The 25717-nt window shown below is 35.8% G+C and overlaps 1 protein-coding gene across 1 annotated transcript; it reads right to left on the bottom strand.

Moving 5' to 3' along the window:
• Positions 1 to 102: 102 nt before the first annotated feature.
• LOC127426999 (2-oxoglutarate and iron-dependent oxygenase domain-containing protein 3-like) lies at positions 103 to 25638 on the bottom strand. Its single transcript, XM_051674275.1, has 9 exons — positions 25482 to 25638; positions 24976 to 25190; positions 21973 to 22048; positions 21847 to 21889; positions 19416 to 19480; positions 17972 to 18028; positions 16613 to 16766; positions 11183 to 11306; positions 103 to 3912 (listed from the first exon to the last, which is right to left on the bottom strand). Exons 1-9 carry the CDS (start codon positions 25547 to 25549, stop codon positions 3776 to 3778), a joined length of 939 nt encoding a protein of 312 aa, XP_051530235.1. The 5' UTR covers positions 25550 to 25638; the 3' UTR covers positions 103 to 3775.
• Between the last annotated feature and the right edge of the window lie 79 nt (positions 25639 to 25717).

The following is a 25717-nucleotide window of genomic DNA, read 5'->3' as shown; positions in this document are numbered from 1 at the left end:
TGCATGTGAATAAGCTTAATCTCTCTAATAAATCATGAGCGATAAAAACTTCTCAGCAGGCAATCAGAAAAATGACAACAAAAGTCCTACTGACAATCTGCATGGTTTTCATATTTGTATTTATTGATAAAAAGGAAATAAAACATTTCATTCTGGATCAGTAATATAAAATAGAATAAACTATACAACAAGCCAATTACGCAGATTATCCATATGCATGGCAAAGAGAACAATCCCCTGTGGTGTTCTACTTTGGTTCTCAGTGTCATTATGGACTCAAAGATTTTTCAGATGTGTAAAATGGAAAAAGAACCTATGTTCACTCACTCCATCTACCTCTGGGAGCACAGAGAATGTGGAAGGCTATAATTAATTCTTACAGTCTACATTTCTCTAGAAAGAAAAGAACAGAAGCCATACAACTGGGGCCTGACGTTTCCATGCAGTCATCACACTCAAGAGTGGGCTGAAGCTCAAACCAGGGTCAAACCTGTTATGTGAATTTTTAAGCAGCTCTCAGTGCTGAACTCATCAACTGGCAAACATTCACAAGCAGCATTTATCATGGAAGGGTTAGATCAAAAGTGGAAAATTTGAGTCAGATGTGAAGATAGAGTGTATCACTTTACCTAATGGCACTGTAGAGAAAGCACTCATATTAAACCAAGACACATTTAAAAATATACTGCACAACCCCAATTGAAGGCGCCAGTTAAATGTTGCACATTTTCTTTCATATTTATCAGTCTCCTGAAGAAATTAAATAATTCACAATCTCACTCTGTGTTATTGTTGGGCTCTGCAAATGAGTAGTCATAAGAAATGACTCCAAAATCCATTACTTCAGCGTAAACAGTGCGGAATGCTGTATCACCAGCGGGGAGCTTGTGTTACATCAATCTAGACTTTCTTGTGAATTGCTGGAAAGGGAGTCTTGTGGTTTAGTTGCAGACTTGAATGTTTCCATCATTTGTTTTCTCATATTGTTTAATTAGCAACATCTGTCCATCAAAACCACAACACCCACTGGCAAACCTCCTCTGCCATAAGCTTAGTTTATCTGCTGTACAATTACATTCATGTTTGAAAATGATTAAAAATCAGCCTTTACAGCAATCAGCCAATACACTGACAAATTTAATCTTCAGTACTATATAACATGTAAGAATGTTATAAGATTAAGAAAGATCGTAAAAAGATTAAAAAGCTTTAAAAAGGATCACAAAACCATAGTTGGCCAGTGGACTAATATATATCAAACTAGCACACACTCTGAGACAGTTCTACTCCGATGTTATCGCGAGTCATTTCGGCATTTAATCATGTGCTGGATATGAATTATAGATAACAACTTAACTTTCACTAGTTAAATGCTAATTGTTGATAACAACAATACAATTACTATAGTGAAAATGACAATTCTTGAGAGTAAAAATTATGTAATTACTCATGAAAATACCCATTATTCAAATCAAAAATGGAATTTCAACTACTAAAAACCACAATGATGTGTCATTCATTCCTATTCAAAACACAATTTCCAAATACACATATCAGCTGCTTCTTACTACTAAAAATTCAAATTTTTAAATCAATAATTACATTGTTACTAGTGCAAATAGTGCATTCTGGATAACAACTGAATTGTAACTAGGAAAAATGCTAATTCTTGATACCTGTATATTAATTTAAACATGTTAAATTCAGTATTTCATTAAACTGAAGAATAAAAGTTAATATCTTATATATCTTAAATACAGTATCTTAAAAGGCTTTCTTACTAGTTACAATCATATAGATATCTGAAATTAACATAACACAAGAATGGGTATTTCCTAAAGTAATTACATAATTTTTGATAAGGATTTCAAAGTTTAGTGAAACCAAATTATCAATAGCACAAATTGTCAATCACGTATAATTCCATCGCTGAGACCAAGAATCAGCATTTTTAGATATCTACTGTAAAATTCATATCCTGCATGATAAAACACAAACAGGGCATGCGTTACCAATGTAAATGTAAAAATTTTCAACATAAATGTGATCTTATACTTATTTCACAAGTGTGTATTCTCCACAATTTTCAAAACAAACAAACACAAACATCTATAAAAATGATGCCCAGGCAACATATTCAACCCTATCATCTCAAACAAATTCATTTCATCACAGTTAAAAAAGCAACGGACGGATTATATTTCAGTGTATTGCATCCAGTGAAAATAAATCAATGGTTAAGCCCAGTCAGAACAGACACTGTTGGGAACTGGTCTGAGACATGAGACTCTGATTGCTGTTGGCAAAGACCTGCTTGTTTTGCATAAACCTGAAATGGTGAATTTAGCAACATTCTTTGCACTAGTTCATATTCATTCTTACAGTAAAGCATTAACGAATAAGCAATTGAAAAAAGGAACACTACAGGCCAAGAGAGATTTCCAATTAGGCTGTTACAGCACAAAACAGGAAGAGCAAATTAAGTATCTAAGTATATAATTCTGGCCATGAATCATCACTCATCAGCAGACATAGAAAAGCATTGTAAACAGTGTCCTTGTGCTATTATTATAATATTAAAGCATGCAGTTGAAAAACAGGCTGCATATGTAGAAACAGATTTAGAATTTGCCTAAAAATCCAAGAAAAGCATGTTTGCCTTTTTGTCACCCCCTACAATTCACCACTGTGACAGGTTTTGACAGATATGTACCACAAGGCCTAAAAAACATACTATTCCTTGACGTGAAGGTTTCAACGGTAACCTACATTTTACTCTCTTATACACGAGAGAAGTAACACCCTTCTCTTTTGAATCTACCATCAACTCACACAGCGAAGGTAAGAGCATTTAGATTTGGTTCAGGCCTGTAAACAGAGCAGCCAATTAGCTGTTACATCTCAAAACAAGTTGTCAAAAAAGTGAGTTGTTCTGACGTGCTGAGTTTGACTTATACCACTTAATGAGTTTCCAAGCCTAGAGAGCAAATGTGTTTCCAAAAGCTCATGAGATCCTCAAAACAAACTTTTGTACTTGACATTGAAATGTTAAAACACATCATCATTTGGCCCTTGTGGTCCCTCATCTGGAAATATAAAAGAGTGGCCATTTGATATTGATCAAGCGCCATGTGAATATTGTAATAACAGCCTTTCAGCAAAGATACAAAAAAAAGGTAACGTTTTCTTGAAAGATAGTAAAATATTTTTCTGTTTAAAAAGCAAGTAGAAAGACATGATTGAAGAGAACACCTTTTTCGTTCTTGTTAGTTATCAGATGCCTTGACATTTCATTGTTGAAAGTCATTTTACAAAGAACGTTTTTCAGGTAGAGACATAAGTAGAGAGAACTGAAAGCCCGTTTTTCCAATCCCTTCTTTTCATTACATACACCTGCTCTGTCATCCCGCTTGTGCCATATGTCTAGACAGTGATTTAAGAATAATAATATATAAGGTTTTAAAGAGTGAAATACAGCCAGACAAGAGAGAATGCAATTTTAAAGAAGTGCCTTCTGATTCAAAGTCAAAACCACACAATGCACATCTGCAAAATGATGGCAACTCCAGTAAATCCCCTCAAAATAATAAGGAAGAAAAAGGAGAAAAAAATCCAATGCAATGCAGCACATCCACCTAAAAAATTCAAACAAGTCCAAGAAAGCTTTTCTTGCCATAAACAAAACTGTTGAAAGTGCCAGATGAGTGTATTTCAACATTTTTCTGTTTGTTCTAGGGTTCCCGTCACTCATGGATCGCCTGGAGCCAGGTAGATTCTACGGCAGGGAGGGGTTATCAATGGCATAATCAGGGTCACATGTGTAGGACACCGTAATGGCGTATCGTGTGCCCCATTCAACCTTCTCCACACGGTGGAGGTTCTCAGAACCAGATGAGAAGAACGATACCCGACCTGAAGGAGATGAAAGGAAAGGGACGATGAAAGAGAGAAACGGAAGAGTTCACACAAATGGTTGAAAACTGCATATGAAATAGGTTAGCATCAGGCCAAAACATTTTTTAAAATAGTTTTTGTAAAGATGTTTTTCATTATCAGATTTAAGTGCAGTTTTAGTCATCTGAAATTAAAGGGATAATTCACCCAAATATGAGAATTCTGTGATCAGTTACTCATCCTCATATTGTTCCAAACCTTTATGACTCTCTCTCCTCCATTGAATACTAAAGTAGTATGCTAGTCTCATCTAGCCTCACCATTCACTTTCATTGCATCTTTTTTTTTTTCCATACAAAGAAAGTGAATGATGACTGAGGCTGTTGTTCTGCATACATCTCCATTTGTGTTTCATGGTGAGAAAATGATCATTTTTGGGTGAAATATACCTTTAAATGATTGTTTTTAATAATTATTGTATTTCATGGTAGCCAGGATAAGGCAAATATGACTGCTGATGGTATGTGTATCCAAATCATCCCTGGAAGCTGGTGCTGAGATAATTACTAAAATGTTCTAATTTTGTTCGGTGGGAGTGCTGAATTAAATTAACACAATTTTAAGAAGCAAAAGGAGGCTAAACTTGATATTTATGTAAATTACCTCCATTATATCTGCTTGGTGCTGACCTTTGTAGACCATTCTTTATCATGAAAGTTGTACTTAATCTCAATAAATGTTCATGTTTGTCCGAAAAGTCAACTTTTAAAAAGTGGATATGCTTGTGTAAAATTCTCTGAATAAATCAGCAAAGAGCATATATTTTTCTCAGTGTATTGTTTATAATAACGGGTCCATTTGGAACCTATAATATATGGTATAGATCACAAGCAAAGCAAGTATGCATTATAAATAGGCCTGAAGATAATGAACTATAGCACTTTTTACAATCAGTTTGCAACCCCCAAAAAACCCAAATCGAGCAAGGACCCAAAGGTGTTCATGTCTTTTTCACTTGCACGTCAGTGCCGTTATCATAGTATGAAATGGTGGAGGGAAAAAAAAAATCATTTGAGCTTTTTGACATTAAAGATTAAACCCATCAGTTCATTATTTTTCATGTTCAAAGCAATAAAGCATGCAAGCAGTTACATGGCAAGCTAACAGCAGATAAAGTAATACCTAAATAAGGTGTTTATTTTCTTTTTCTTTTTCTTTTTTTTTCTTTTTTTTAAGTGCAGCACAAAAATGGTGTAAAATAAGATCAAGTTTGCATATACTGATCAGAGCAGACAATGATACGGGGGATGGAAAGATTGTGGCATCAAAAGTATTTATGCCTCTGGTAAATAATAATAAATCATAGGAAAATATACCCATTCTGTCAACATGATAAACACAGATTACCATAAATTACTACACTACACTACACCCCCACCCTATTTTATTGTTGATTTTCAAAAATAAAAACATACTTGTTCCATAACAACTGATTGAGTAGATTTTAAGCAGGAGGAAAAAATTAAATAAAAAGGAATGTGGCAATATATTTTATGGAGGAATATTTGTGTTGAAAATTTTAGATTTTACAGTGACCCATATGGTTAAAGCTTGAAGGGCATTATTAATATGGCAATGCTTCATCCATACTAATTAAACAAGTCTAAAATTGTGCACTTAAACTGAGGATACAAAAGGAGACATTTGCTAAACAGTGCATTTATGTATTACCTCTGTTGTGTCAGCTTCAGTTTGACCCTTGTAGACCATTCTTGATCATGAAAATTATATTGAATCTCATTAAAATGTTCATCCTTAAAATGAAAGGATGAATATGCAGGTGTAAATAGCATAAGTGCTATGGACTGCATTGCCGAAAGAATATGTATATACCCATAAATCATGCAAGCTGAGAGAATGCCTGTGGACATCTGGAGTATTAGGCTGGGAATTTTCAAATCCTAGTTACAGTGTTTGCATGGAAATTAGGAAAGGAAAGATGATAATGGCATGCAAGAGAGAAAAGGGCAAAAATATCATGATCAGTATACACAATGGAAATGTAACAAATTACTTAAATTATATATGCCAATTTAAAATTAACACAAGAATGAAAAGCTCAGAGAAGAGCACAGGGATTGTCAAAATGTTATAACTTGGTTCACTGGGAACCAATAAAATGGTAATGATTTTAGAGTTTCTAATAATGCAACTGTTTCCATGGTGATTAAACATTTTATTTGCGGGGGAAAAAATTAAAGGGGAAATTTTTCCGTAAAAATAAATAAATAAATAAATAAAAAATGCACACAAATTAATCTATGAATCAATGTGCTAACAAAACGTGGATTGTGGGAATCAATGCAGAGTTTGGGTATGCTTAGGTCTATACTCTCAGGGTTCTTCCTGGGTCAAAAATGTTCTTTGATGGTGGCTGACGTACACGGTCATCCACACGTGCAAAGCTGATTTAAAACATAATTGCTAATAAGTAATAAATTACATAATAGTTGCATTTCATGTTTTTTATTGGATATTATGTATTTTTGTTAATCTATCTGGAACCTTTTGAATACAACAGATTGTTTTTTTACTTCAAGGTGCTGTGGGAACTTAAACTAAAAAAATTTATATTTATAAAATTACCCAGTTTATTTCTAGTTATAATATTCTGTCTGTACCCAAGAGTAGACCACTTCACTCATTTGGGACTGTGCTTCTAGAGAAAATGCTTGTTTCCTAACCCCTAACCGAAATGGTTTTCCTTTCAACAGGATCCTAAAGTCATCTCTGACTTTAATTATATATATAAAAAAAGATGCAATGAAAGCGAATGGCTACGAGACTAACTTTCTGCATAACATCTCCTTTTGTGTTCCATGGTAGTAAGTCATACAGGTTTGGAACAACATAAGGGTGAGTAAATTATAGCATTTTCACTTTGGGGTGAACTCTCTCTTTAATAGAGATTGCGCTCACAAAGACCCATTTCAAGCTAATAAAATATTTTATAGCTGAGCATGACAAGAAAAAAATATTTTCACTATAGAAGTCTCAATAGGTGCGTCTCAAACCGCACACTTCTCACTATTCGATGCAATTTTGTAGTGAAAGTAGTGCGAGTGGCATGTTAACTGAAAATGCAGCAAAAAGAAGTGTACTTTAAGGACCCGGATGATGCACTTTTTCAACCGTCAAACCGGAGTGTGGAATGTTGAACACTTCATGCACTAAGCACACAAGGCTTGCCGTACATAGTGAAAGGGGCACAGTTACCTGGCTGCACTGCTGGTCTGACAAAACAGTATAATGAAGAATGTAGCAGCTAGCCAAACTTCAGTATATATAGCACCTTACAAATGTGAGAATGCTTTTCTATCACCCCACATTGTGAATCTGTACGTGTTGAACTGAGGTTGGCTAATGCGCTAAAGCAAGCAGCAACACGTTACATATGCTTGAAACGTCACTTCCGTCAGCTGTTTAACGGCGAATGCTTCTGTGTAGTAAAAAAAAACGATGATACTACACTTTGAAAATTCATACACTACATGGCCGAGTGCATAGTATATGTATGTCATTTAGGACACAGTAATTGACTTTTGCCTGGAAATCACAATTTAAATATTCCCTGATAGGTTTTCATGACTGTGGGATCCCTGAACAGTTTAAACGCATGGTTACAAACTGTATCTCACAAAATTCTTTTGTTTTAAAAACAATCCCTGCATTTGCACATCAAATCCTAAGCCAGACTTCTTTGAACTGCATCCATTGTCTTTCGTCTGCCACATCTCTTAGACATGTGACAAAAAAAAAATGCACCTGTCACCTCCTTGAAACTCCTCAGCAGGTGCAAACTGTATGAGGTGCTCAGTGGGGCAGAAGCACGTTGCTCCTCTGTGACTCTAAAATCAGGAGAAGCAGCTGTGATCCCACAGGATACATCCAGTGCCAGGTCTCAATTTTCCCAGTGTGACAAACCCGATGTGCCTCTTTCCCAGCATATGTCTCCCAATCTCATTGTCTAACATGTGACGTCAGCTTTCACACTCATATCTTTGGATCTCTCCACACCTTTGCCCTCCTCCCTTCTGTTTAGCACTCTGTCTCTCAACAGGCCAATATCTGTCTCTCCTCTTCTTATCCTTCATGAAAGAGGGAGGTTGATTGTCAGTCACACTCTAGATATAATTACAGCCTGTTCCACAGAGTTATCCATCAGGGTAATAATTACCTTAGTGAAGATCAGGGGCTCATCAGCCACACCTGAGGGATAATCAACGCAGACAAAACGCATTGCTTTTGCAACTCAGTGAACAGGAATCCTTTCCAGCTTCTGTAGCCAACTGTATCCTAATTCATTTAAAACTGGAGGCAGCCATTCAAAACTCATCACCCTAGCTGGAAATGGGGCACGCGGGAGGGGGAGAGATCCAGCGCTGAAAACATTGGGGTCTGATGAATAATGCATTTGGGTATTTTAATCCTAGCAGTTGACATTAGCGCTGAAAAATCACACCATATCTAGTTTCCATTTGTTCCATTATATATGTGCCACACTTGGGTTTATATACTGTATATATTTTTATAATTCAGGTACCCATGTATAGTGGGGTCAAAAGTCTGAGTTCATTAGCAAATATACTTCTATTTTGAATTTATTCGCATTTCAGCATATCCATTTGAGTGAAAAGTATAATTGAAAAAATAACATGAATTTCACAATTTCTTAGTATTCGGTAAGCCCTCTCTCTTCTAGCTTCAAGGACAGCATGCACTCGAGCTGTAATGGACTTCACAGGTTTGTGGAAAGCCTGATGATCCATGTTATCCCAGCATGATCTGAAAATGTTCCAAAGGTCATCCTGTGTGCTTCAGTGGAAGCAAGCAAATTTGACCTTTCGTATAAAGGAGCTAGCATGTCCCAACTTTAGTTTCCTACATTAGAGACCTAGATATAGTGCAGAATCTTAAGATTTCTTATGTATTTTCTTCTCTTTTTTTTAATTTTTTATTTATATATTTTTTGTGTATTTCCAGGTTTAAATGGCATTTTAGACCCCAGAATTTCAATGTGGACTCGATTTTAAATTCAAGGTAGGGGGTGGCCGGAAAACCAGTAGAAATGGTGTAGAACAGATTCTCCGCTAAGAATCGCTCTAGTTACTTCAGCTGATGCCGTCAAGCTTTCCTCCTTTCTTTATCACAGTGTAAACTAGCTCAGGAATTATTAATTAACACTCTTATCAACCATGCATATACAGTATATCTACTGTATAGTCAACAAAAGTATCTTTTCAAAGGCTAAATCCAAAACAAATACATGATGGAGGGGTTTGCTTCAAAAGCAAAGCAAATGCTTATGTTCAACTAAAAAAAGAGAGAAGCCCGATTTTGCTAGAATTGGAAAATGATGCTAAGTAGATAAAATAGACCATTATTCAAATATTCCTTCAAAAAAGGAACTGTCATTATTTTTTCAGAATTGTTTAATCACTTAACATAATAATGTGTATTTTGTGATATTTATAGTTAAACTAAAAACGTCAAGAATACTGGAATATATATTTTTGCTTGTATTGCCCACCCCTGATTCAGAGAAAAGGTGCAAAATCATATCTGCTTATCTGCAGCACCACTTGCGTTCACCTGCCTTCAATTTTCAATGACTTCAGAGAGCACTGAGTGATCAAGTGTCACACTATGTGACAAAACGCCTCTCACCAGCCCAGCAGGGAAGGAAAAAAAGATTTTAAAGAAGACTGACAATTTCTATCTCCATTGTATGACTCCAATTTATCCCAGTTCACCTTAACGGAGTTGAAAAATATTCCAATAAAGAGCTGAAAGGTAAATTAATTCACATACACGAGTCAAAATATCAGCTTCTCTGTGCAGACCAAATAATCAGCCAGCTATTCATGGTTCATGTCATCATGGCGACATTATCAAAATGCCAGGCCTGAAAAAAAAAAACAATGAGTCCATGCAGCAGGTATGTAATACAAGTCATTAAGAGCGCTGGGCGCGAAGATGTAATCAGTGCGACAGCTGAGAGAGACTATCCAAAATCACATTTTACTTAAGGATGGCATAAATATGAGAAAGTGATAATTATAGCTAATTTCTCTGCACTTCACTGCAACTGCAGGGTCACTTATATGATTAAGTAAATGAACTCCAGTGTGCAAAAGAAGCTCAGAAGTGCTATTAACAACCTCACGCACTACCTGCACATTATTTATGGCAGATTTATTACACAACTGGCTTTAGTACTGTCGGTCCTAAAAAAAATTCTCTGTACATTGTACATATTTCTGCACACTGTATAATTTTCATTACATTGTAAATTTTATGTATAAGGAAAAGGGTGTAAGATGCATCAGGGTAAGCCATGACACCCCCTTCATCTAGGAAAACATGCACAATTTTTGACATATCGCCTCATATTTAGAAAGGGCCCATCATATACAGTCTGTGATTGATGCACATGTGAAAAGTGGTAAGCAATTTTTTTTTATACTAAAAAAATTTTTTGCATGTCAATTTTCTACATGGCAGGTAAGATGTGTAAAAGAAAACCTATCCAGGTCTAAAAATATACATCATACACTTTGGTGAATTTCCATTTTACAAAACAACAAAGGTTTTGGCTAAAGATTTGCCATGCATTGTAAAAAGAAGCATTTTTCTCGAAATGGTAGTCGTGGAGTTAAAACTCGAAGTGGGGGGCAACATTTTTTTAAGAATCAGAAGATGCACTTTCAAAGAAAAACCCATCATTCAAAGAAAAGGATCAAGGATTTTCCACACAAAGGTACAGTATATACTGAAAAAGCATCCTCAGCCACACAAAGTTTGGGGAACTGTAAGACAGCATTACATTATATTTCTCTGCAACCTTGGTTAGGATGTGAAATAATAATGTCTTAGTTTGTTCAGTTCAATACAAGATCTTTTTGTAACTTTCTTTTACTTTTATATTGAGAATTCAAAATGTTTTATGTTTCAAATATGAAACATTCTGTCTGGTGCAGGTATATCTTTGTGTAAATGTGAGTAGTGCAACAAAATAAATTCTATGTAATGAGATTCTTAATTTTTTTATTTATTTAATTTTTTTTTTTTGTATAAACAACTTGATCTATTAATAAAGGTAACTGCTCTACTCAAGTGCTGAAGTATTTTGACAATTTAGACAAGTACTGAAAACCTGATCTGGACCATACACATTGCAATCCATCAATGCTTTTGTACAAATGTGTGTGTTGAACTTGGTATTTACCAGTAAGTGGCTCCACTGTTCTGTTGGTTTTGGGGTCCATGAAGACAAACCGTCCACCACCAAACTCCACACCATAATCAGACAAGTATAGTAACGATGTGTAATCAAAGGATCCATAGGTCTCCTGTCAAAAAATACACAGATTCTAAACAACACAGTTAATTATTTTGCTTACAATCTTGAACAAACCTCAGCATGAGCCTAAAAAAATAATCAGGAGGTTTTAATTATTAATCTAAGCCTAGTTAGTGAAATTAAAATTTTAACTTTGAAAGGGAGAAACTAAATTAAGCATTTTTATATCTCCTGAGTTATTGTCTCAAAAACAAAAGAGCAAATCTCTGCTGAATGGACTTATTCATGCATTCTTTATTCATCAATTCATTCATTTTTAATTGCTGTGATTTTTGCAATATAGAACAGAAAAGTCAACTCTAAAAAATAGCCCTCAGGGTAAGACTAAGATTTTCCGGCTTTGCAAAAAGCAGTGGGTTGAATTTAAAAGTGTCCATGGGATTATAAATGTTCTGCTTTATAAGGGGAACCTCTTTAGTGAGCCCAAACCACAAAGGCGTCACTTCTCTGCATGTCAGTTCAGACATTTAACTATGGCAATCAAAGCTTGTTAAGAATGCCGTTCTTCTGGACACAGCATGTTCTTTCCAATGCTTTTTCCAAGATGGAATAATTAAGAATATTCCACATACCTACCGCAGAGGGAGTACACTCAGCATTAGAGGTGCTTATTAGGGGCCCAAGCAGCAAAGCTGCTGGAACCCTATTGTAATTGTACTGATTTTCTTCTTTTTCTTACTCTTCTTTTTTTTTTCTGCCCTAAAAGTGTCTGGGCATCAGATACCATAAGGCATGGAGACACTTAACTTGCAGGATGATCCCAAATCCTCCCCACTACTCAGGCGCACAAACGCACACCCATCTGACCCTAGGTAGCGCTATAATAAACACTTAAGTTTTGACCCATATCTCTGCAATCGTAAGGGCTAGAATCAGAACTTTTTTCCTCTGACACCTTGAGTCAAGCCCTACAAAATGTATATCTCTGATTTCATTTCCGTTTTTTTTCGCCATTTTTGGAAAAACCTACTTTTTCGAACTCCTCGTCCATTAGTCTGATCAGCATGCAATTTGGTATACATAATCTATAGACCCCCCTGACAAAAAGTTATCCAAAGAATTTCGATACGTTAAATCATTCAGAAGATATTAATGATACAATCCTTCGGTTTACCGCAATTTGAGGAATTGATCAATATCTACTCAACGCAACCTCCAAATGTAACCAAACTTGGTACACATAGTCAACAGGATGTTTAGAAGATGTCATCAAAGTTTCGTACAATTCCACCCCTAGGGGGTGCTACAACTGAAAAACTTTCATAATTTTACAGCCATTTGAGCAACAAAGTTCAAATTAAATATGCATCTTCTTTGGTTCAAATGATAACGTTCTTAAAAAAATCGATTCGACAAATTAAAAAAAAATGGCCACCAACAGTCAATCAAATTTCAGCATCTTATAACTCATATTGGGAATGGCCAAGCAGGGTGTCAACTCGAAGCCGCATTTAATATTTTGTGACAATCGGCCATACGGTGGTGGTATAATTAGTTTATGTCATTTTTGCTCATAACTCCAGAACCGTACAGGCTACAATACAAATTTGTAGCTTATCTGAATCCACCAGTGCTCCACAATGATATGGATACTTGAATTTCTATTTCCACAAGATACTTTTTTTACAATTTCGATTTATACGAAAAACAAATTTTTCAAAGGCCATTTGCCCGATTCTCACGACACTTGGTGTATATCATCTACAGACCCTCCTGACAAAATGTAATCAAAAGAATTTTGATGCATCGAATCGTTCCAAAGATATAAGCAAATATGTTTTGGCCATGGCCTATAATGACTAACTAGCCTGTACTTGTGAGCGCAATTTTCAAACTTATACTTATAAACAATATTTGTACACATAGACAAGAGAACACTGAGGTAACATGCAGAGTTTTCATTTTTGATGCTATAACTAAAGAAAATCCTATTTTTGCAACTGTGCTCAAAACAGGTGAAATGTCACACCAAAATAGCTGTCCACAGCATCCACAGGATCTTTTCTGTCAAATTAGATTTTTTGGTCATCTCGCCATATGTGCTTGGCCCCCGACAACAGTTGCTTGCAGCTATATTTTGTTTTTATTACTCTATCAATGCCAAAGCATCAGCCCACATCCCGTACAGATGTATGCGCAGCACAATATCAAAGTAGCGTAATGTGTTTCCCTCTTAACATAAAGTGATTCAAGTAATTAGGGGTTCAAACCCAATGGGCTAGAAACCCAATGCTTTTGTCAGGATTTTTATTATTTTTCTGCCGTAAAACTGAACATGCAGACAAACCATAAGACCTAGAGACTTGAAACTTTCAGGGATGGTAGTACTCCAGCTGGCTAGCCATTTTCATGGAATCAGCTCGATCGGCCCATAGGTGGCGCTAAAATTTACAAAATCACATCTTGAACAGTAAGGGCTAGGAACAAAATTCCTTTTCCAGTGATTCTTTGTTTCATGTTGAATATTTTAAGCTCCGGACGTTTTTGGCTCCGCCCCCTCGATTTTACTTAAACGGTTATAACTTTGAACAGATTGAGATATCACCAAATATGGTACACTTATGTAAAGGGTCATTCTGAGGACACAAAAAAAATGCATGCCTCTGCCTCTGGGTGGCACTATAATAAAATAAATTGGCTCTAACTATGGAACCATTGGTCCGATAAACTTGAAATTTTGCATGCTGTGTCGTTGTCCAAGGTGCCATCATGGTCTATGAGGACAGTCACATATCTTGAAAAACATGGCCAACATCGACCAATCAGCTTTCAGCAGCTTTTATATAGGGTTAAATAAGGCTGATCGGAACGAAACTTGGTAGACCTATTTGTCTCTTGGCCCAAGATGTCTGTGCAAAATTTGAAAAAACAAAATTGGCCTTTGGGAGGCGCTATCACGTTTTACGTGTGTATATCATTGTATATACCACTGTTTCACAAAGAAAAACAATATTCATACCATATTGCTGATCTCCTCATTTTTAACAACTCCGTCTCAAGTACCATTGGTGTGAAACAAAACATTCATTAAACTTGAGATTATTTAAAAAAAAAGTACTTTTTTTTTTAACTAATCCTAGGCCGTTCGCCCAATTGGAACCAAACCAGTGCAGAAAGATTCAGCAGACCAGTCCAAGTATGACAAGTTATCAAAGGAATTTTGAATTTTTGATTCATCATCAAATGGTACGTTAAAACGTACATAGTGGCCGTGGCCACTTTTACTAAAATGGCTATAACTTGAACAGATTAAGATTTTGTCACCAAATTTGGTACACAAATGTATGGGGTCATTCCAAGGACACATAAAAACAATTGTGCGTATCTACCTCTTAAAATCTTTATCTTATCTTTACCTTAAAAAAATGGCTCTAACTATGGAACCGTTGGTCTGATTAACTTTCAATTTTGCATGCAGTTCCTGTGTCCAATGTGCTATCAAGGACTATGAGGACAGTTTCATATCTTGAAAAACGTGGCCGCCATCAACAAAATCAACTTTTCACAGCTATGTGAACTAGTCCTAGGCCCTTCGCCTGATCGGAACCAAACCAGTGCAGAAAGATTCTCTGGGGTCCCATTATTAACAATTATCAAAAAGTTTTAACTTTCGATTCATCACCGCAAAGCTACACCAAAGTGTACGCAGCGAGCGTGGCCACTATTACTTAAACGGTTATAACTCTTGACGTGAATTAGATATTTTCAACAATTTTAAGACACTTTTGTGTGGGATCATTCGGAGGACACGAAAAAATTGCGTACCTATGCCTCTTGGTGACACTATAACGATCTGGAACGTAAAAAATACCATATCTGTGTGCTACCTTACCTGATATTTCTCAAAATTAAGGCACTTTAATATTGTTTTAGCTGCTAACAGGCTGTCTTATTAATACTTAATATCCGTTGCTTATGTACTTAAATGACCTTAAATGCTTGAACCCTGTTAATTGCTGCTTGCAGCTATATTTTAGAGTAGAATTGTAAATTTGATTCTTTTGGCCTCTCATGCACAAAAAAAAACCCTAAATAAATCCAAAACACAAAAGTAATTTGTCTTCAATATGAGCAGTTTATCCCTCTGATGAGTTACAGCCAAAAATGAAAAGCTGGCCTGCAAAGTGAAGGGATCTCTTGATTAACTCACCCTAGCTACATTCATACATGTACAACCAACTCAGAGATCAAAGCTCCATTTCTAAAGGCCAGGCGTATTGAGCTTGATCCCTCTAGACCTCAGTTCAAAAGTGATGTAGGAGCATTACACTTTCAAAAATAAATTATGTCTTTTAAAGGCAATGTCATTGCAATACAGTATTACATCCAGCCAAATAAAGAGTTCATAACTTAAACTTTCTGATCCAATCATTACTGTTTTGGATGCAAATACTGCTGAGCATACTCCTCTTTATTGCATTAGATATCAATTAAACATTTTACATAGTGCCTCTTAATTTCCAATCTGTAAGAATTAGCTGATGTGTGTGGTTACATCAGGAATTTAATATTTATCTAGTTCCATTTCTCATATCCAAATCCCTTTGCTATTTCTTTTAAGATTTGCCTCCCTAGACAAGTATTAAAATGTCTGCTTTATTTCTAGTCACTGAACTAATATTATGTAAAAAATTATTTATTTATAAATGTCAACTTGCTGCAATGATATGGCCCTATTAAAGCTAGCTCAAAACAACTGGGCCCAAGTGCATGGAGATATTTTTGGTCCCTGTTTTGAGAGAACCGACATGATTGGCAGTTTTAGAACTCAGATCATAGAGTAAACATTACATTTCAGGAATTCTTGAACAGATATGAGAAAAATGTTTCAGGCCTGTTTCACCTGCACATAAAAGCAGCATGTATGAATTCTGGCATGTATATTAACATGTCACAGCACTCACACCGTCCACATAAGTAGGGCGTTGCTGCTTAAAAAGGAGTGTAGGTGCAAGTAGATTTTTGATACTGAGCCTCTTTTTGTTGCACAGTGTGCTGAAATCAGCAGAAAACATGTTAAGAATACACTATAACCTATTTAAATTGCAATGCAGGCTTTATGTAGTGACATAAAATACAAATGCTGGAGTAAAATAAAGTATTCTGAAGGCACACAATCAGCACTTTCCATTCAGTAAATCTGACAAAATTCAGACGATTTAAACAGTTTATAGTCTTCACTTTAGGGTTTGGGTTCGATTAGATCCAGTGTAGATTACTTAACATTTGCATGTAAATGTGTGCATCCGATGTGAAACAGGTATTAGTTGTTAAGTGTTTGTATGTGTGTTTTACCTTATCGATATGTGGGTGCCAGTACTCATCATGAGTGGTTTTGGCAGAGGTGCTGTTGATCCGTGAGAAGAAGGTAGGTTTGGTGAGATACATCTGTGTGGAGTCCAGACCGAACGTTTCGGCTATCGCATTTTGAATTCGGCCACGGACATCCCTGGTTTACAGCAGGGTATATAACACTTCTTAATATAGTATATATGCTGGAAGTCAACAAATAATGGATTTTGCCAAAACTAATAACTAACGGCGCTGTCACACATACCTTCTTACAGCGAAATTCCGTGGGCAAAGATGGTGTGGGCGGATGTTGAGCGTGTGAAACCAGCAAAAATATAATTGTCAAACAGCCTTTTTAATGCTGAACTTTATAGTCAGTGAGACATCAGCAGAAAACATGTTAAGAATACACTATAACGTATTTTAAAAAAAAAAATTGCAATACAGGCTTTATGTAGCGACATAAAATACAAATGCTGGAGTAAAATAAAGTATTCTGAAGGCACACAATCAGCACTTTCCATTCAGTAAATCTGACAAAATTCAGACAATTTAAACAGTTTATAGTCTTCACTTTAGGGTTTGGGTTCGATTAGATCCGGTGTAGATTAAGTTAAGTTAAAAAGAGTTCAGTTAAAAACTCACCACTAAAATAATATCCTTGTCCATTGTGAATTTTCAGTGTAGCTGTTAACGAAGCACCGCCCACACAGAGGTCACTGCCAAACAAAGCAACTTCCTATTGGTCAACGTGGCGATTTCACCTGTCAAAGTTCACCAAACTTGAACTCGAGGCGAAATGATTGCAAGGAAATTAATCGGCAACGGAAGTCCATCGCACAAAATTTAAGATTGCGCAGATTCCCATTGAGACGACTGTATTTCACCGTGCTAGGTATGTGTGACCGCGCCCTTTTATTTCTGTTAATAGGCCAATCATTTTTAAAATTTATATGTGAAATATTTATATACATACAACAAAATAGCACTAAATGTAAAACAGTGCTGTTTTTATACAAAAAAAGGACTATATACAATGATAAAACATAATTATTGGATAATTTATTTTAACAAAACATATACATCCAAACTGTACCAAAAAATAAAATAAAACTATAAATTATTGCTGTTCATTTTTGCTTCTGTCTGATAGTTCCAAAAGCTGAAAACAGCACTGATTAATCAGCAAAAACAATAGATCCACCTATATGCACCTGCTGTGGTTTTTCCATCCATATCCATAAATATTTCCTCCAATATTGAGTAAACAGATTTTATTTACACACTCTATACCCTGAGTCAAAGTGTGTTTCTATTCAAAGAAATGATTCAAACAACTGGCTATTTTTCCACATCACTCACCTATACAGCTCAAAATCTTCTTCAGTGAAAACATCTCTTATCTCATCCTTAAAATATCTGGGAATAAAAAGAGCAAATTGATTCAAATGAAAAATGTAAATGTAGGATGTCAGCAATCAAATACTGGAATACTGACACAACATCAACATGCAAGCAGTTATACAGAAGATCCACACAGAAAACAATCAAGTGTCACCACAAGCCTGCCGCCAACACATGCTAGCTATACATTTTAATGGCTAATCAAAGTACCAGATTTTGTGTGGGCACATAGGTGTAAAGCCCTTGAAAAAACTTGAGGAAAAATGACAGGTGTTAGGGATGAAAGGCAAGATCTTCAGCAACAGAAACTGGAAAGTCATTCAGTCACTGAAGCCACTGATTTCTGCTCTGTTCTCCAGACCAAAGGGTATACTTTGATGTGCACATGAAACGCACCTCAAAAAGCACTGATAAAGCTGTGATTCTGATGGATAAAGCGGACGCTGACGTTGGTGCAACTGATTGGTGCAACCACTGTTTAACCTTGTGAGACCAGAGCGTGACTGCTGTGTGCATTTTCCATTTCCCTATTTGATTTGTAACTAGTAGCACCTAATAAACACAAAAATAAAAATAAAATAAAAAATTAAATTCTAGAACATATCGTTTTCCTAAAAATGTATGTGGACAGTTGGACTAAGTTGTGAAATGTTAAATAATACCAAGCTATAGAAAGTCAGGGTTTTTTTAATCAAACTGTTCATTATGTTTCCAGAAGTGTTGGTTATTCTTGTTTTTGAGATGTTACAGACATTAAATCAGAAATTGGCATAAATAATTCTGATTCTAAGTAATGGCCAACATCATCTAATCACTGTCAACCATGTTAAAATAAAATTCTACATTATAAATTCTGAATCCATGTACTGATTACCATTGTCCAATGTCTGCCAAACATGTTGAGTGGTGCAAACATCATTAGCCTGAAACCGAACTTTTGGTCAGATTTTAAGAGCGAATGCACTTAGCTGCATAGCAAAGCTATAGCATGCTCCCTTGCTCCCTATTTAGTGAATGACAACCTCCAGTGTGCTGTCTTTTTGTACGATAAAATCGCAAAAATAAAAGAATTGGCATATCGAATGAAACTACAGACTCTAATCTTTTGACTCAAACAGGTTTCAATTTAAAAACATAATGAGGTTTCTTACCAGATGTAGTTTTGTTGCCGTTTCTCCCAAAGACAAACTCAGCTGTGTTCGGCGCCATGTTGTTTTGTTACATGACTCCGTCCATCAAAAGTTTAACCCTTTACTGTCAGCTCAGAGTCTTCTGAACTGAGATCAGTCGGTTTAAATTAATTTAAATTATGCGTTGCATATAGCGAAGACAAAACACAATGTCCACGCAGAAGGACGCAGGGTCACACGAGGATAAAGCCAAACTCTGATGCCATACTCACCTGTATACATTCACAAACTGCTTCCCCATCGACAGTGCCCCAGAGTGAAGATCCAGGATGGAGGCCTGTACAAATAAAAAGGATATAAAGAATAAAGACAGTGGAAAAACTTTCAAAAGAGGAAATAGTCAATATTGGACAAACAAAATATAAATAATCTTCCCTAGTGTCTGTGGTCTGACTTCATACAAAAGAACATCTCCTGAGAGCATGTAGCTACCTTGAGTGTTAGACTATACAGCTTATGTGAGCAGAAACTGTACTATGAATAATATGATATTTTAAATATCATTTATAAATATTTATAATATTGATCATTTAAAATGATTTAATACATTAATAAAAAGTGACATCTAAACTTAACAAAATAAGTCATACTTTCACAAACATAATCTGTTACATACATTTGTTGTTATAGAACTTGGGTAAACAAGCGAACATAATCAAACCTAACCGGTGTAAATTAAGAAAAGGGTCAACAAAATTATAAATGCAGAGAGGTTTAAATGTGTTCTTAGGACAAAGGTATTTTTCATGAAAGTCAGGTCAACGCACGTTGTCATGCATTTTAAATATCAGAAATTTATATAATATATCGATTAAAATATTTACTGGATATTTTGATATTTTACATGTTTGCTTTTCCATTTTTGTTGTTTCATGAATCATTTGGTGCCACATAATTGTTTTACATTTTACATTTAACTGAAAAGCCTGTAATAGGCTGTTTAATGCAGGAGTCGATTTAAGAGGCGTAGAATTTGTTTGGGGGTTGTGATAGGGGGGTTTTCAATTATCGGTCAGTGTGAGCATTTCTTTCCATATCTGATAGTTCCCGAAACTGCTTACAGTGCAGATTAACCGGGTAGGGGGGGTCAATATCTGCCAAAAAGTCAAAGCTTGAATGTATGAATAATTTTTAAAAGAACAACCCCTGAGGACTTGTAGCTACCCCGAGCTTAAGACCGTATTGCTTATGTGAGCAGAAACTGTAGAAAAGCTGCTCCGCTTAGGTTGTTGCTATTCAGGCTGCATCACAGTGACAACAGATGGATTCAGTGCTGGTTTTCCTTGCTCTCTGTCTCCAGACACTTCATGAATCATCATGATGGGGTTGATCTGCTCTTACAAACCAGATCAGGACCCCTCTATTACACACTCTGTCAGTTTAGAGGCCACACTTTATAAAATGCCTCTTTGCCTGGTAAGATCACATACTTGGTTTCAACCTTAGAAGTTCATTTTATGTAATGTTATACAGGTAACACCTTTCATATTTTCAAAGTCATGCAATGCAGGTAAAATAAAGACAAAGTGAACACATGATAAAAGAAATCCAAGGTCCTTATAAACAGTGGGGAAGTGAAAAAGTGTCTTTTTTACATCTTTATATGTAATGCTAAATATTTCGCTACAAATGATATAAGCAGTTTTATCAGAATCAGTAACAATTCAGTTGATAAGCTGAATTGAAAAATGTCATATGAATTTCAAAGTATTTGTTATGTTCCCCCTTCGCTTTAATTACAGCAGCTGAGCTAGCTTGGACTCCACAAGTTTAAATGGTTAATGTCACAAATTTGCTTACATTTGATTAGTGACCATGAAATAGTGCTGAACCTTGAATATTTTTTTATTTATTTTACATTATAACTTTGACTGTTTTACATTTCTCAAAATACTAAAACTTTCTGATAATTTCCAGATTTGAATAAAAAAAAATAATCCCATATTTTTAATGTAGTCTCAGACTTCTGAACCCCACTGTACAGTACAAGTAAATAAAAGATAAGTTCAATACCACTTCAAATCTCTATGCCATAAACAAGTTATTGAAGGGAAAAAAACGACATTATTTCGCATTAAAAGATGACTTTAAGAAGAGTGGTTGTGGCATTAGTAATACTGGACCTTAGCCTCAGTTTAGATTGTATGGCATACCGTTTTACATCACGGTTTAGGCCTCTGCACCACACGTACACTCCTAAACTAATTTTCAGTCTTTTCCAGACATTTTCCATTAAGTGGTTCAGCTATAAACTGGTGTGTTAAGCTTATTCCTTTACTCTGATGATGTCGCACTATGTTCCCAATAAAACCCTCAAAAGTCAATTCCACAATCTTCCACACATTAAAATTAGAATCGAGTAATTTTATTATTTTTTGTTCCATAAAAACCTGCCTTAATAAAAGTGTTTTCTGACAGAAACTCAATCACTCAAAACAATATGGTGCCAACAGTGCATCTAAGAAGCATTACAGAAAATAATAGTCATGAATGTGATACAAGATTGTGCTCCTCTAAATCCAGCTAGTCAAAAACAGTGTATACCGCCCTCCTGTGTTCCTAAATTCCTAAAGCCACTGCCGTTGTAGACCAATATACTATTTTTAAATGCAAATGCAATCATATGACCTGAATTCTACTTACACCTCCATCTGAGCCAGCAAGTGATAACCCCCGTTCAGCTAGCCTGTGAAATAGGAGAACAAACGTACTTATGCAGTTTATATAGAGTTTCAATGTGATTGTCTGTGTGTGTCTGTATGTTTGTACCTCCTAAGCCTTTGTGCCTCCTCCAAAGTCACGACATTGTCTGAAATGGCTCTGCCGCATTTTGTTGGGGTGCAACCTGAGGACAGAATGCATCATCCTTTATTATCAATTCTTTAGGCCTCTGCCAAATTCCCTCTTCAAACTAAACTGCATATTCCATAATGCAAAAATGTCTGCATAATGACTTTGGAGTTTGTTCCAGAACCATTTCAGAGAGCGATGCTTTCGGTAAAGTAACATCTGCAGTGGGATGCTCAATTGGCAACAAGAAAGAGAAAGAAGTGCTACAAGTGAATGAGATGCCCTTGGGAGGAGAAAGAGCCAGAAGGTGGGAAAATGCAACATTTATCTAAAGACAAAGGCTTAATTTCTGACTTTTTATCCAATCCAATTCCTTGATCATCTCACCACGTAACACTAGTGATACAGACACAGCCATTGGCAAGTGAACAGATGTACAGCCAGTTAGTTCACTAATGGTTTGGTGCATTTGATATCATATACAAAAATGGCACATTCCAATCTTATTGTCTGGATGGTTACACAATTTTAGGAAGTCGGGCTGCACAGGTCTTTATCAGCCCGCTGGAAAACAAAGTCATGTTTACAAGATACCGGACTGACAAAATATGCATTTGAGTAAGAACTAGTTGCTGGATTTGCAGAGTTTATTTAAGCCACTTAATAACATAGCAAGTAAACTAGATTTTAAAGAGAAGGCCTTTACATTCTGCTTTGTTTTCTTAGTTCTGTCTGTGAAATAATTGGTGCAATGTTCACAGTAGAACTCAAATATACCTACAACCACAAATGGCTGCACTCAGCTTCAGGACAATACATTTTCCCTCCTTTCATCCCTTCTCCCAGATCTGATTTACAGCTGGTGTAAAGAGTGTGGGATGACCTAGAGCCAAGGGAGTGCTTGTTAATCCCAGCACTTGTTTTGTTCCTGGTGCCTACAGGTGCCTTTTTGAAGCTGGTGTGAGGTTTGGTAATGAGTCCCGTGTGGGAGAATCCAGATTGTCAATTACAGTTCTGGCCTCCCACCAACGATCTAACTTAATGATTTACCCCAATGGAATCCACAGATGCTGACTTTGTCCAAACAAAGCTTTGTACTCACTCCCTATACCCCCCTCTGATTTATTACACAGAACTTTTGAAACAAAGAACCTAACATGAATAGCTTGTTTTCATATTGTTTCAGACATATGCAAGCCACAATATGATCTCTCACAGAAGTCAACAGAGACCTAAAATTAACTGTTTTGAAAAATGTGCGACCAGCATCCATAAGGATTGCACAAACAAAACATTCAGAGCATGATGTTTTTTGGTTTAAATGGTCTTTGTTTATATTTCTTTAAGACGACACATGATATTCCTATTCACTTGACAGTTACTATTTACAACACCAATAACATTCCTAATTTTCTCTTAGCATGCAAACCAAAAAATGGATTGGTCAGTCAGCCTCATAAATTAGCCTACCTGTTATGACTCTTTCATTTAAAGACCCAGTGCAGTTAATACACTTAAAGGAATATTCCAGGTACAGTACAAGTTCAGCTCAATCAACAGAATTTGTGGCATTAATGTTGATTACCACAAAAATTATTTCATCTCGACCCCTTTTTCTTTAAAAAATAAAATACAAATCGAGGTAACAGTGAGGCACTTGCAATGGATGTAAAAGAGGCCAATTTTTGTAGGGTTTCAAGGCAGAAATGTGAAGTTTATAATTTTATAAAGGCACTTACATTAATTATTCTGGTAAAACGTGTATTATTTGAGCTGTAAAGTTTTTAAATTGTCATTTTAACAGATTTATGGTTTATGGGGTTATGTTGTCATGGCAGCGAAGTTGTAAAATTATATATACATTTATACAAAAAAGTTAATAAGCAATTTTATCAAACTAAAATCATATTGTTTACGTCTTGTGGATATACTTTTAAAATAGTGAGTATTTTAATGCATATGGACTGACCACATTCCCTTCGATTGTAAGTGCCTGTATCCCAGAATTTTGGTAGTTAAAATTATGCCACAAATGCTGTTGATTGAGCTTAATTTATTTTAAACTTGGACAACTCCTTTAAAACACAGTTAAAATAGTCTATTTAAGTATTTGACTGGTATATTTTGGGTTCAATACAAGATAAGTAAGCTCAATCGACATCATTTGTGGCATAATGTTGATTACCACTAAAATTAATTTCAACTCGTCTCTCCTTTTCTTTAAAAATAGCCAAAATCGAAGTTACAGTGAGGCACTTACAATGGAAGTGAATGGGGCCAATTTTTGAGGTTTTAAAGGCAGAAATGTGAAGCTTATAATTTTATAAAAGCACACATGAATTCTTCTCTTAAAATTCATGTATTATTTGAGCTGTAAAGTTGTATAAATTGTAATTTTTTTTTTTTTTTTTACAGTAATTTTAGGGTTTGTTGATATCACATCATCATGGCAATGCAGTTGTAAAATTGGCTATAACTTTACACAGAAAAGGTCAGTAAGCAATTATATCCCACTAAAATCATGTTTACACACATATCCTTTATGTCTTGTGACTATACTTTTGAAACAGTGAGTATTTCAGTGTTCAAAAATTGGCTCAAACTCACTTCCACTGTAAATGCCTCACTCAACACAGTGTGTCTTACATGACTAGAAAATAAATACCCTATAAAACATTTTTTATAAAAAACCTTGCTCCTTAAAGGAATACTTCACCCAAAAATTTTATTCTGTCATCATTTACTCTCCCTCATGTTGTGAGGAACACAAAAGGAGATGTTAGGCAGAATGACAGCCTCCATCACCATTCATTATCACTGTATGGGAAAAGATGCAATGAAAGTGAATGGTGACTGACTAACAAACTACCTTTTATGTCCTATGGAAGAGAGAAGAGGTTAGAAAATGTATTTAAAAAGTAACATTTTATTACCTTAAGAAAAAGTTGTAAAAAATGTCAAGAGTTTTTATCAACTACATACCTGGAAAGTGCTTGTACTTTTTGTAGTCCTCTGAGCAGTCAACCATGAAAACTCTTGGCTGAGTGAGGATCTCCCCTCTTGAGACCAAGGTGTGTGTAAAGTCATCAGTCCATGTGAAATACATCCAGCTCACTAGTCCAGTAACTGCTATCAGCAGCAGCAGCAGGATGGTCGCCTTACCTCTCCCAGATGAAGCCTGTCTCTGAGCATTTCCCCTGCATTGACACACACATTTATGATCACACCAGTTACAACATACATAAATAAATACAGCCTAAGAAAACAGGTGCATCGGACTGTCAGGTGATTATTGCTTTCAACCATTCAATTAGAAAGAAATATAGATTGATGCCCCATATTCTCTCCCGTCCTACAACTTTATTTATGGCGTATGCTTGTAGATAGGGATTTGAAACTGCATCACTGATCCTGACAACATATATAATAGCAGTCACCAAGTCAAAGTCGATGTGTCTTACAGAGTGTCAGAAATAGAAAATCATTACCTCTTAATTTTTTTCTCAATGGCGCTACTTTCTGGGTTTTTAATGATTCCTCGTCGATGTACAGTCATTTTAATAAATAGATATGTCTGTGTGCATCAACATAACACGTGTATGGTTTCGTTTCACTCCATTCCAGTTTAACGAACTGACGTGCAGCTTTCAGCGTGAAGACGTCTGCAAGAACGTCGCTCAACACTCGTGTCAAAATAAAAGTCTCCAAATCCATGGAGACGAAC

The sequence above is a fragment of the Myxocyprinus asiaticus genome, chromosome 36 (assembly GCF_019703515.2).
Source record: "Myxocyprinus asiaticus isolate MX2 ecotype Aquarium Trade chromosome 36, UBuf_Myxa_2, whole genome shotgun sequence".
Lineage (NCBI taxonomy): Eukaryota > Metazoa > Chordata > Actinopteri > Cypriniformes > Catostomidae > Myxocyprinus > Myxocyprinus asiaticus.
Note: the sequence above shows the minus strand (reverse complement) of the source record. Positions and strands in the feature narration are given on the sequence as shown.

Bases quoted from the DNA above. Each gene is read 5' to 3' on its own strand.
- LOC127426999 (XM_051674275.1), bottom strand. From the start codon at position 25,549: ATGACTGTACATCGACGAGGAATCATTAAAAACCCAGAAAGTAGCGCC. The intron at 19,481-21,846 runs GTAAGTAGAATT...TTATTTGTACAG, and splicing joins TTGCTGGCTCAGATGGAGGT to GCCTCCATCCTGGATCTTCA. The intron at 11,307-16,612 runs GTAAAACACACA...ATTTTTTGACAG, and splicing joins GGCACCCACATATCGATAAG to GAGACCTATGGATCCTTTGA.